Raw genomic sequence first — 13,480 nt, forward strand, 5'->3', positions numbered from 1 at the left:
AGAACCGACAGATGATTAGCCGTGCTGTGACAGAGCATTTGGACCATTTTCACTGAGAGGATGGGATGTAGCTATCAACAAGGGTGATGCCTCCAGATGATTAGCCGTGCAGTGACAGCGCATAAGACCATTTTCCCGAGAGGATTAAAAGTAGCCATTGATGATGGTGATGCCCTACATACAGCTTGCCATGGAAAAGAGTAAGAAGGATTGGATGAAAGCAATAAGAAAGTAGAGATTCGAAAGGATTCTAGCATCTCCACACACCTATCTGAAATTCCCACTATTGATTTACATAAGTATTTCTATCCCTTTTTATTTTCTATTTATTATTAATTTTCGAAACCCATAACCATTTAATCTGCTTAACTGAGATTTACAAGGTGACCATAGCTTGCTTCATACCAACAATCTCTGTGGGATCGACCCTTACTCACGTAAGGTGTTACTTGGATGACCCAGTACACTTGCTGGTTAAGTTGAACGGAGTTGTGAGCTTCTCTAACAGTACCTGGAACTCTTTTATCACAATTTCGTCCACCACCTTGCATGACCGGAAATGACATATACCCCTTTTGTGTTTCCCTTTTTTAGAGGGATTTGTCAGAAGGAAGAAATAGAGGAAGACCTCCACGGAGATCGACAGCTCAAGGTATTCGCATACCATCTCGAAGCAGCGAATAGAGGCCCAAATATTGGGGTGTATCTGGAATGGTGCCACATCACACCAGTTCAATAGGGAGATGACAAACGGGGATAAGGGAAGCCGAACCTCCAGGGTGGTGAACACGGATTTGTAAACCCACATCTAGTCGGCAACCTGGGGGTATTCATGTTGATATAGCAGATGCACTCTCGATCTCCGGGCACAAAAGTATTATAATGATCTTCTACGGGACCACTCCTCGCAAAGCAGATTGGAGTTTCGAAGATCTTGCAACTCTGCCACGGTTATTCTAGAGTCCGTGTCTTTAACATCAAAGGTAACCCAGATATAACGTTCCACGGGAGTCCTCGGGATGGGACCCTGCGCCATACCTACAGTGGGGAACCACTTAAAGTCAGACCGGGTGGTCAGAAACTCAGAAGATGTGGAAACTAATGCTACCCCCTACCAGACACTAATCTACGATTGATAAAAGAAAATCAAAGACAACACACTCTATGGTAACCCTCTATAATCTATCTAGCAGCAGCGTAACCCAAATGAAGCAGTTAAAAACAATTCAAGCAGCCAAAGAAGAAGACAACAACAATAAAAAGAAGGATCAATCCACTAAAGGTAAAGAGAAACGACGCTTTCCAGGAAGTAACAGGTGGAGAATAGCAAATTTCAAGGAAATGCAAGGGAACAGGGACAAACTTGAGTGTCTTGATCAAGAAGAATTCGGAAGAAAAAGAAGGAAGAAACAAAAGTGAATGATGTGAAATGATGAGAGTATGAGATGTCAAAGGGGAAGAAGAGGTACGAAAACTAAAAAGTAACTGACACTGAGAAGCGCGAAGGTCAAGGGCAAAAAAGGCCCTTCACCCAAGGTTTCAAATCAGTTACAACGAGCATTAAATGCCTAGCACAAAAAACAAGATGACGATTGACGTCCCCCAAGAACGAATGAAGGCTACTCGGGTGTAGGGGGCATGCCCCTATCACGAGCGGCCGATCTATTGAGAACCCCACCAAAAAGGGAGTTGAGAAGAACGCGCCAACCACGGCGCTCACAACCGTAGCTGGCACATTAGCGGTACTGTTCCAGCCCAATTTAACAGACCAAAGACCCGGGTCCGGATGTCCGACCGACCCGACGATTTACCGAGCCCGAACTGGGAGGTGACCCGCACGTCACCTCCCCTCCCAAGTGAACCTGGACAACTGGCAGAAGCTTCCAGATGTATGGGCCTGGCCATCAAGGACCCACCCGAAGTACAGGCCAAGTACGGACTATAAAGTGGGAGAAACCTACCCTCCTCAGAGGTACGTCATCTAACCCAACTCTAATAGCCGCCTCTTGTACGGACACTAACTTGAGCGTTAGAGTCTTTGTAGGTGGCCCCACTTTATCCTCAACCCGTCAGGCCGGAGGAATCATTCACCAAAGCTCTCTAACACCCATCTCCCAGTCACCCACACCTACACTACCACTAGACTCGACCCGTTTAATACCCGTGCAATTGAACAATAGCCCATTTAAATTCTTGATATAATAGTAACATAATAACATCATTTATTAATGATAAAATAATTGAAATTTGTGAACTCATATCACAGTTTATTACAACAATAATAGACATTCTTTAATTGTCTATTTTTCAAGACTTAATGACAAAAACAGCAACATTAGTTACTAACAAACATACAAGAACAACTAACATATTAGTTTTTTTCTTCCTCTCTGTATATGCTAACTTTTTCTCTAACTTAATTAGCTTCTGTTCTACTTTATTCTTCACAAATACTCTTTTACATTATTAATCTTATTGTCACAAATTAATTTTTTGTGTCTCTAATTTTTGTAACATGATCATCAAGACAAATAAAAATTTTGCAGTGGGATGGATTTTTCAATTGTAAATTTTAAAAAAATTAAAATTCAATTAACTACATCAATCTATTTCAAGATTTATATAACTATCTTACCTTGAAGAAGAGACACCCCAGGAATAACTTGTTGGGATTAGTTGGCATCGTAGACTTGTATAATATAATATACACTCCACATTTGCACGTTGGAGCAATGCTATCCTTTTCGTCTCCATTTTGCACGCAACGAATGATAGAGGACAATGAGATTCATTGCATGCTCGAAGAAGCTTTTTTGCTGGCCATAAAACACAACCCTAAACACAAAAAATCCTCTAACTATAATGCTGCAATAGAGTCTGACTTCAATTTAAAGAGTTAAGACAACTCCCAAAATAGTACCTAAAGACACATAATAAACTTATCATTAGTAAAAGATTTTGAATTTTTTATTTAATAAATATAAAACAAATAGGTTAAATTATACAGTCAGTTCCTACACTTTTAGTGAAATTGCAAATTAGTCCCTACACTTTAAAAGTTTATAATTGGATCCTTGTAAAAAATTAAAATTTGTAATTAGGTCTTCAATAACGTTTACTGTAAACAAAATACACATTTACCATAATATCCTCTTTTTCTTTTTCCTTTTCTTCCATTATCCTTTCTCTTTTCCTCTTCTCCTCCCTTCTTCATTGGCAGCCATGGCCATGGCATCAACCACCACAGCAACTGCCACCATGATACTATTAGGTTCCATGTCAAGTGCAGATGGAATCATGAGCCCAAACCTCCTAGTAAAAGCTATTTTTTCATCGTGCTCTACCTCTTTTACTTCTTGAAGCATGGCAACACTCTCAGCTTGGGCACTATTCTCAACTGTCACATTGGACCTCACACAAAATTCATCATCATCAAATAATACTAATAATACTTCCACTCTTCCAATCAGGCATCATCATCCTCTTAATGTTGTCCCGTTGTTCCAGTTACCCAATTTTCAAGGTTACCTGCAGAACTTTGAGACTCAAGCCCTACATAATCAATCAAAATTCTTCGATCTTCAATTGTCTCAACAAGTTATTGCATTTTCTGAATCGGAAATCCAACCATCCACAGCAACAGCCGCCATTCCTGGCTGATTCCATCACTGCAGCCATCACCACCGATCCTAACTTCACTGCCGCTATTGCAGCTGCCATCTCCTCAATCATCGGAGGTAACAACAACAACAGCAACAACAATAATAAACCAAATAGCACTTGAGATGCTAACAACAACAACAACGGCAGCCATCTCCTCCATAATTGGCACGATGATGACGAAGAACCTGTCACTGCTGAAGATGCTGTGACTAGTCGAGAGTTGTTGCATTTAGGGTTGGAGGCGGAGGGTCGATGGTTGTGTTCGGTGATAATGTAAAGGCAGAAGAACTAGGACGGTGGATGGTGGGATGGGGTGAAGGGTGGTATGCTGATTTGGAAATTACTCATTATACACTTGGTCCCTATACTTCTATTAAAACTGCAAACTAGTCTTTATTGTCAAACATATGCAACTCACATGTTTAAAATAGTGAATATACTGACGAATATTCTGTTAAATCAAATATTGTTTGAACGGTGGAGACTAAATTACAAAATTTAATTTTGTTTAGGGACCCAATTACAAACTTTTAAAGTATAGGAACCAATTTACAATTTCAGTAAAAATATAGGAACTAACGGTGTAATTTAACCAAACAAATACATTCTATTTTAAATAAAAACTTCTTAATAATTTTAAGATATATATTTTTAAGACACAAAATAAATAAATCTAATTAAAATTTATGAGAGACTAATTTGTTACAATTTTAAAAGATTAGGACATATTTGTCTTTTTTTCATAAATTTGTACATGACTACATGGGTATGCAAATGACACTTCCCGATTGAGAGCATAAATATAGAGTTTAATTTAATGTTTACACCAGTATGACACGCAAAGCCAGTTTTGGTATTTATTTTGTGTTCTTCAGCCTATGTGTTGGGCAAGAAACTAAAGAAAAACTTTCTATTACCTTCAAAAAAAATTCTCGCAAGCAAGCTAACAAAGTAAGCTAGAATCTGATACTTTCCCCTACTTAGCTTATTTCTTCGATTAGATCAGAATAAATTGACATTTTCCAGTGGTTTCTAGGAAGTAGCTAGCCGCTCCACACTCAAAGTCTCAAATAGACGCTCTACCTTCCTCTTTCTTTTGCCTTCAATATTCCTTTTGACTATAAAATCTCTCTCTCGGCATACAAAAACATGTATTCATCTCTTGTAACGCCTTTATTATAGTGCAAGATGCCATGGGCAACCTCATAGCCAGAAACAGAAACAGTGGTGCTCGAATTTCAAGAAACAATACCAAAGGAAGTGGTGGAAGAAATAATAGTAATAATAATTCTTCAGCCATTGACAATAGACCTTTATCGTTATCACAATTAAGACCACCGCGACAGTTAGCTCCACCACAGTATCCTTCGCTGCCGCTGTCTCCGCCGCAACCGCAACGAGCAGAATCCATGTCTAGGGCACAAAATAAGTCAGGACAGGAGGGATCAGCAACCATGGGAAAGAAGGATGCAGCAAAGAAATATGCTTTGATTAAGGATAATTTCACTTCTCTTGAACAGGTTTTGCGCCTTTCTCTTCATTCCTTCTCATTAACATGTTTAGTGTATGTTCGATTGGGGAAAAAGTTACACATTTGCCTAATCAAAATATACTCTTATTAGTGTACTTTTTTTGTTATTTCCGTTTAATCTGTACTCATATTGTGAAAACAAAATTCAAGAATTGGATTTATGGATAAAATTATATATAAAACTAATTTAATTTATGAATGTCTCAACTCTCACCTATTGCTATATCACGTTCATCCTTACTTCCTTAGAATATTTACCAATTTCTCTGTTTTATTGGAGCTTTTTCTGCTGATGATTCTCTTATTGGTTCATTCTGACCTATCATATGTTTTGGCTTATAAGGCTCTTTCTTTTTCATTTTCTGATTTTAAAATGCGGCTATGAGATATTTTTTAGTTGACTCCTAGTCTGGACAGTGGGATATTTTTTGAGATAATCTGATTAGTATAAAATGTTGGAATATAGATGACCAAGTCAAATTACAGTTTTATGTGGTAGAATTTTTTTTGGGTGACTTATGTAGTAGAATTTTAGTAGTTCAATAAGGTCAACTTAAACAAACATTTTTTTATGTATTTTATTTAATATAATTGAGAAGTTCAAAATCTTATAAATATTTCAATTTTTTTAACACTCACCTACTTTTTATTATCAAGGTAAAGATATATATAGTTAAGTTATGTTTAATTTGTCTTGCGATTTTTTATATAAATAAAATAAAAAATTTGTTAGGGGCTAACATGTCTTTTCCACAACTTTTGAAGTAAACAAGATTTTAAATTTAGCTCTTGCTTTCAAATTTCAAATTTTATCTCCTGAAGTTAAAAGTATACCAAATTGTCAAAAGGAGATAGGTGAACTTAAATTCTAATTTTGGCAGAAACTTACTTTTTTGTGTTTACAAGTATCTTTCTTGGTTTTTATTAGAATCATTCAATATTTATTAGCATTATATCTAGTTCGAACAAGTATATTTGTTCTTCAGAATTATAATTTTTTTTTTTAGAAAAAATTAGGATTTTCTTAATCCATTTTGAACCTCAACAAAATGTTGGATTCTATTTAATTGCTTGTACCTTTATACATATGAGAATGAACCAATATTTATGTTCTTCCATTCAATCAAGCTTCAACCATATTCTATCATTCTATCATGCATCGTGCATCATCCCCCATTATCTCTACTTCTCAATCTCAGCATGGTACACACGCGTTTTGTGGGTCAAGCTTACTTCAGCCACTTACTTTATTTAACTTGTTGGATGTTTCTATTTAAAACACCATGCAGGGGTATAATAATGTTATTTTTTCTTTTTCTTTTTTGGTGGGGAATGGGGATTGGCCGTTTGGAACCAGTATCATCCAAATCTTGTTACTAAAAGGATTGACCTTGAGGTTTTGTCACTTTTAAAACTCCTTGTCCTTTTTGCCAAGTATGTTTAGTGAGGCTGAAATCAGATATCAACTATGCAAGTACACAAAAACAATAATCAACTACCAAATCAGCTACACGTATAAAATACATATTAAAATGTAAAATATACATACATAAGAACATGATAAATGATTTGTTGGCTGAATTTTTATGTGTACATATTAAATATAATACTGTTACTTTGCCAATTGATTATCCATAAGAAAAAAAAAAGAAAAGGAAAGAAAAGTGAGGAGGACCTTGGCTTTATGATAAAATGCTTAACTTATTACCTTCTTTTCCAAATAATGCTTCGTGAGAACTTTCCAGTCATTATTAATAATGCTGCTTTTTCCAAATAATGCTTCGTGAAAATTGTTTAATGAAACCAGAAAGCATATACATTTTTAGATAGATATATATTATTGGATTATTTTGATGTATGCTTTATGAAATTTAAGTTGACATACATTTTAACACAATCCATAATTTAATAATAATTATTTTTATCATCACCAAGATATAATGCTGTCCGGCTTTAGGGTGTGTTTGTAACTTGAATTTTTATTTTTCCTTAATGTGACTTTGGTTGAAAATAGATTAAGGGAGATATATATTATCTACGGCTCATAATTCGTAAATTCGTTAACTAAAGGTTTTGGGTTGAAATTTGGTTTTAACCTTATTCATTAGTTCAAATTTTCTAATATTTCTTCTCAATAGACTTTTAAAAGAATAAATAAATAAATAAAATAAAGTTTCTAATATATCATTTGTGTTCAATGAATCTCGCATCAAATTGGCACACATTTTAGATGAGGCATCAGACTTACACTTCTCCAGTACCAGTAATAAAATTCTCAATTACCCGATTACTTATACAGGTTACAACTGCCTTAAGGAAAGAAGGTCTAGAATCATCAAATCTCATCCTTGGCATTGATTTCACAAAAAGCAATGAATGGACTGGTAGGTTGTACCACATAAATTTGGATCCTCTCATGTTCATATTTTCACGATTGATTCAATTACTATATATAGTAAAATAGAAGAAAGCCAAAAGAATAAATAATAAGTAATAGAAAAATATTCATGAGGATATGTGTTATTTTAAACCTTGAGAGAATCCTAATCTGGCACGGTATAGGAACCAAATTTAAGAATTTCATGATCCATTGCATCGTGTATAGAAAATTTTGGGAGGCCAAAAAGAACTATGGTTTCTCACATGAGAAAATAAAATATGGGTTTTGGATCATAATTTTTTAAACATTTTGGAATAAGTTTCATTTTAACTGTTGGGTTATTAACTTATCATGAAGCCAATGCATCCATGTTATTATTAAAGGCAGAATCTCATTCAACAATAGAAGCCTGCATGCCATTGGAGACACATCAAACCCCTATGAGAAGGCCATCTCTATTGTTGGCAAGACTTTGGCTCCCTTTGATGATGATAACTTGATTCCATGTTTTGGCTTTGGTGATGGTAAGTCCTAAATTTTGTATTAAACCTTGCATGATAAGAAAAATTGACAAGTTTAATCAATTTGACATGTTGTTCAATTTTACTTAGTTTATTTTTTGTTATTGTTGTGCAGCAACAACCCATGATCAAGAAGTGTTTAGCTTTCACAGTGATCATACACCTTGTCATGGTTTTGAGGAAGTTCTTGCGTGCTACCAAAAAATAGTTCCAAACTTGAAACTTTCAGGTTATTTTCATATGTAGCTTTTTTTAAGCGTGTTTTTGTTACAATCAGTTAGGTCATGATTAGTAAGTGTCTCAGGATAAAAAACAAGACCAAAAAGTTGTCTATATCCTTGTCTCCACTGTCCTTGGTGTTCTAGTTGTCTGTATCTTTTGGGTAGAATATTTTGCCTGTTTCTGTATTTGTCTCATTCTCTAAATAGGTTTGTATTTTCCCGTTCTTCTGTATTTCTGTCTAGAGACAATTACCAAATGCCAAACGAGGCCTTAGTTCAGTATGTTTGGTTGCTAGACTTGTCACTGAAGAAATGATTTCATTTTTGTTTGCAGGACCAACTTCTTATGCTCCTGTGATCGAGGCTGCAATAGACATTGTTGAGAAAAATCACGGCCAATTCCATGTGTTGGTTATCATTGCAGATGGGCAGGTACATAGTTAATGCTACCTCATTATGTTATGTGTTTCCATGTGTCTCTAATCTTATTCATATGAGTTTGTTTGATTTGTAAGGTTACTAGGAGTGTCAACACTGAAGATGGAGAACTGAGTCCTCAAGAACATAAGACAATCAAAGCTATAGTTGATGCAAGGTAGACATAGATAGCTAAAACGCTGATTGATAATCTTACAGCATTCCCATTGATGCTTATACCATTTTGTTGTTTCCAATCTTTTGATTAGCCTTTGTTAGCCTTAAACAATTTTAGTAATGTAAAATTGGTGATTTTGTATTTTGTTCCCTATGATTAGTTTTCTCCATTAGATGCTGATAGGTTAAATCATGCTTAGAGACGTTAGCATTTAATCATCCACATCAGTACTTGGCTTTGCCTAAAAGAAAATGCAGATGCTGAATAACAGTAATTTTATTTTATTTTATTTTACCTTTTTAAAAAATATTTAATTTCTGATATCAGTGAATACCCCCTTGCAATTATTCTGGTTGGGGTTGGTGATGGTCCATGGGAAGACATGCAGAAGTTTGATGACAAGATACCGGCGCGTGGTTTCGACAATTTTCAGGTATAGAACTTGCAGCTGAAAATTTCGCATAGTCTTACATTCTTTGCCAGCACTCTGTCGCAATGAAAATATCCTACTTACCCTTTTATGCAGTTTGTTAACTTCACTGGCATAATGTCTAAAAATATTGGCCCCTCTGAGAAAGAAGCAGCTTTTGCTCTAGCTGCTCTCATGGAGATCCCTTTCCAATACAAAGCAACCGTTGAATTTGGAATACTTGGGTATGATCCTTGTGACATTAGCGTAGGATTTCCTAGCTTAAAAGCAGCAAGCTATATAATATACCAAAATTACCACAAAAGATGATTTCGCTTACAAAATTACCCATGTAAGTACAAAAATTTGCCCTCTATATATACCCAAAAGACTTGATTTGCTTGACAAATCTACCCAAAAAGTGATCAATTTTCTTGTTGAATTTGTATTTTTCCACAAATAATTGTCAGCGACATGATCTTTGGTGGGTAATTTTGGTACTTCAGTCTATATTTTTTAGATCTATGTTTGTTTAACTGAATATCTGAAAGGATTTGCTAGTTGGTATTTAAAATTTTCCTATGCTTGTCTCTTTGGAGTTTGGACAACAGACGTGTAACAGGAAGAGCGAAGAAAATAGTTCCGAAGCCTCCTCCAGTTCCTTATTTTCGGCCGGCTCCCCCTGTTCATGTAATGAGCAATGCACAAACATCACCAGCAGATGATCGGAACCAAACGGTATTTCTAACTGAAACTTCCACGAGCAATTTCATAGTCAACGTTGTTAAGATGAGTACAAGATAAGACATAGGTTTGATTTTCTTTGGGTACAAGTAATGTGAAAGGCTTGAGGAAAAAAAATCTGCTTAGTAATTAGTTATTCATCGAACAACTTTTACTTTTTCTTTGAATTTTGCAGTTGCTTGATGACTAGTTTCGTGTTATTCTTCAGGGAAAAAAAAGGATAAAAAGAAATTTCTGCATAAACTGTCATGCGTTGGCATTGGTATATTATTATTTACATAGAATCAGACATAAGCAAGAAAAAGGAATGCACTTTGAAAAGATACACTATTCCAACAAATGAGTCTAACAATATTCCATAACATCCCAGTTAGAGAATTTGAGATAATCATTAGAAATTTAGAATCATGTCTCCAAACATATGAACACATAGCAGGGTCTTCTCTTGTATCATCAAATATTGCATGCTCTATCATTTATATGCAACCAATTGAATTTTGTAGGCCTGCCCCGTATGTCTCACTAATGCAAAGGAACTGGCTTTTGGATGTGGCCACATGGTGAGGCTCATTAAATCCTTAACTCTTTTTTCATCAGGCTCTATTGATATTTTTCTCATGATAAAAATGCAAAGACATTAAAAGTTATATAACTTGTTTGAAGGATGAGATAAATATAGAGACGGGCAAAATGACTTGATTTCAAACAACCTATTTTGTCTCTTTATATTGTCTTTTTACATTTTATCCTGAGATACATGCCAAACACAACATTAAGCTAGCGTTTGGTGGAGAGACAGAGACTGAAAGACTGAGACTGAGCGACAGAGACTAAGAGATAGAGACAGAAATAAATCTCAGTATTCTGTTTGGTGCTAAGTGGGAGACAGAAATTAAAACAAGAATGAAACTCTAATTTAATTTGTACAAAAGGTAAAATTGGAATTAATTAATTGGAATGAGAGTATTTTAGGTATAAAATGTTATTAAAGTTTCAGTCTCTGTCTCTAAAAATTTCAGTCCCATGTGTCCTCATTTTTTGGAGGTACTGAAATACTGAAATTTTAATCCCAGAGAGAGAAATTTTAGTACTAGTCTCTGTCCCAATACCTTAAAACAAAGACTACCTAAGAAATGTTTGGTTACAGATAAAAACGACATCTTAAAGTTATTTATTAATAGTGGTTTTTAACTTCTAAGTTCTAACTATATATATATATATTGGGGGAGCAGACTTGCAGAGATTGTGCATCAAGATTAAGTAATTGTCCCATATGCCGTGAGAGGATCACTAGTCGTCTCAGGGTATTCACTGGCTGATTAGTAGAATCAAAATCAAAATTCTATAACAACAACAATAACAAAGCCTTGTTCTACTAGTTAGAATCAACTACATGAATCAAACGACGCCATTGTGCCCTGTCATGTATTATGTCTATAGAGACACCGTTTACATGTAGAAATATAGGATGTGTATGATAAATGCCTTGCAAGTGTTGATGAATGATGATGGTGTGGCTTATTAGGTTCTTAGAAAATGAACTTATTTGTTGTAACATGATAGCTTGTTATCTCTTCAAGGATGGTTTCAGTGTGCTGAAATGTGGATGTGTTTGTGCAAAATTCTAACTTGTTCATGTTTTTGCTGCCTCAGTAGTAGTTCATTTCAATTGGAATCCTCACCCATTCCTTATGTCTGGTCACATTTACATCGTGAAATAAATAACTCTTTACACATTAAGTTTTATCAATCTAATTGTTAAATTGAGATGTTTAATGGCATATGGTCATGGTTCTGACACTTCAACCGAATCAGCTGGTCGAACTTGAAAAATTAAGAACGTTGCTTAGTCTAGTTTGGTCATGTGTAACGACTCAACTTTTAACATGTTATGATAAATGCTAATCGTCGAATATTACTCATTGGTCAATCTATGAGATTTTATACTTTGAATTTAGTTATATAATATTGAGCCTGTCGCCCTCGTCGTTAGCGAGTTTATGTAATGTTATGCGTTTGCGTGAGCTAGTAAAATAGATAAATACACCGTAAATATACATATGCATGAAATTAAACAAAGTATATTACATAATATCGCTAGGGCTTCATAAAAACATGAAGAGAGAGTAACAACAGCTATACAATCCATAAGTTATACAAATAAGATATATTACGCTATATTTATATATGGTATATAGCCGCAGATGAATATACGACACTCCAAGTTCAAGTCCATTCAGAAAATTTCTGGTCTGGTACCCAGGCTAACAGAAAACAGAGAAATCGTACTCAAGAAAATGCTAATAAGGGGGAGGAGAAAATACTCTAGACTCTAAGAATCTAGTGTGCACAAAGCCACAAACTGAGAGTTGTTATGCATAGTGTAGAAGTTTTCCGAGTTCTTGTTCAAGAACTGAAACCATTCAAGAATATACATCTTTTAAGCATTATTGTTCATATATTTTCTGCATCTTCTCTGTTTGTGGTTTAGCTCAATTTTGCATCACTTTTGTCGCAAGTAACCATGTGCAGATCTCTTCAATTATTATGAAAGTGTTTAATTATTAGTTGGATTTATCTTAACATACAAGTGATTAACCCTTACAAGTGTTACAAGCGCTGAAACTTACTAAAACCCTAAACGCGCTCCAACTGTTACATACAGGTCACGCGCTATATAACAGAACATTATATCAATCAAAATCAATTAACGCGCGAATAATACTATTTTCAATTTTCAAAAGATTTCGTTACCTTCTTTGAATCTCTTGCCAATTTTCTTCGTTCTCCTTCTCTGCGTTCTCTCCTTGTATTTTCGATCGTTCTTTCTTCTGCGATTATTGGTGGACGAAATTGTGATTCAATTGTTATTCCATTTTGCAAAATTCATTGCTTTTCATTCCCTGGTAATGGCGCCAAAAACATGATGCCAATACCATAGTTCACAACTCCGTTCAACTTAACCAGCAAGTGTACTAGGTCATCCAAGTAATACCTTACGTGAGTAAGGGTCGATCCCACAGAGATTGTTGGTATGAAGCAAGTTATGGTTGCCTTGTAAATCTCAGTTAGGCAGATTAAATTTGTTTATGGTTTTCGAAAATTAATAATAATTGGAAAATAAAAAGAGATAGAAATACTTATGTAGATCAATAGTGAGAATTTCAGATAGGTGTATGGAGATGCTGTGCTCCTCTTGAAACTCTACTTCACTACTCACTCTTCCTTCAATCATTCTTACTCCTTTCCATGGCAAGCTGTATGTAGGGCATCACCATCATCGGTGGCTACTTTCAATCCTCTCGGGAAAATGATCCTATGCGCTGTCACTGCACGGCTAATCGTCTGGAGGCATCACTCTTGGTTGATGGCTACATCCCATCCTCTCAGTGAAAACATTCCTATGCTCTGTCACA

At 35.3% G+C, this 13,480-nt stretch overlaps 1 protein-coding gene and 1 pseudogene across 2 annotated transcripts; both read left to right on the forward strand.

Annotated features, from left to right (window-relative positions):
* The first annotated feature begins 3,228 nt into the window (after positions 1-3,228).
* Positions 3,229-3,784, forward strand: LOC110277198 (WRKY transcription factor 6-like; annotated as a pseudogene).
* A 705-nt stretch (positions 3,785-4,489) lies between these two features.
* Positions 4,490-11,686, forward strand: LOC107472203 (E3 ubiquitin-protein ligase RGLG4). 2 transcript variants are annotated; one of them, XM_052252337.1, is made up of 11 exons: positions 4,490-5,183; positions 7,494-7,582; positions 7,962-8,098; positions 8,211-8,324; positions 8,651-8,748; positions 8,832-8,911; positions 9,239-9,344; positions 9,438-9,565; positions 9,932-10,058; positions 10,568-10,624; positions 11,297-11,686. In XM_052252337.1, the coding sequence occupies exons 1-11, from the start codon at positions 4,857-4,859 to the stop codon at positions 11,381-11,383; spliced, it is 1,350 nt and encodes a 449-aa protein (XP_052108297.1). In that variant the 5' UTR covers positions 4,490-4,856; the 3' UTR covers positions 11,384-11,686. The 2 variants fall into 2 exon arrangements, with proteins under 2 accessions (XP_052108297.1, XP_015947234.1); XM_016091748.3 differs by having other exon boundaries at positions 4,491-5,183; positions 7,494-7,578; positions 7,958-8,098.
* Positions 11,687-13,480: the final 1,794 nt, after the last annotated feature.

Source organism: Arachis duranensis, chromosome 7, assembly GCF_000817695.3.
Source record: "Arachis duranensis cultivar V14167 chromosome 7, aradu.V14167.gnm2.J7QH, whole genome shotgun sequence".
Taxonomy (NCBI): Eukaryota; Viridiplantae; Streptophyta; class Magnoliopsida; order Fabales; family Fabaceae; genus Arachis; species Arachis duranensis.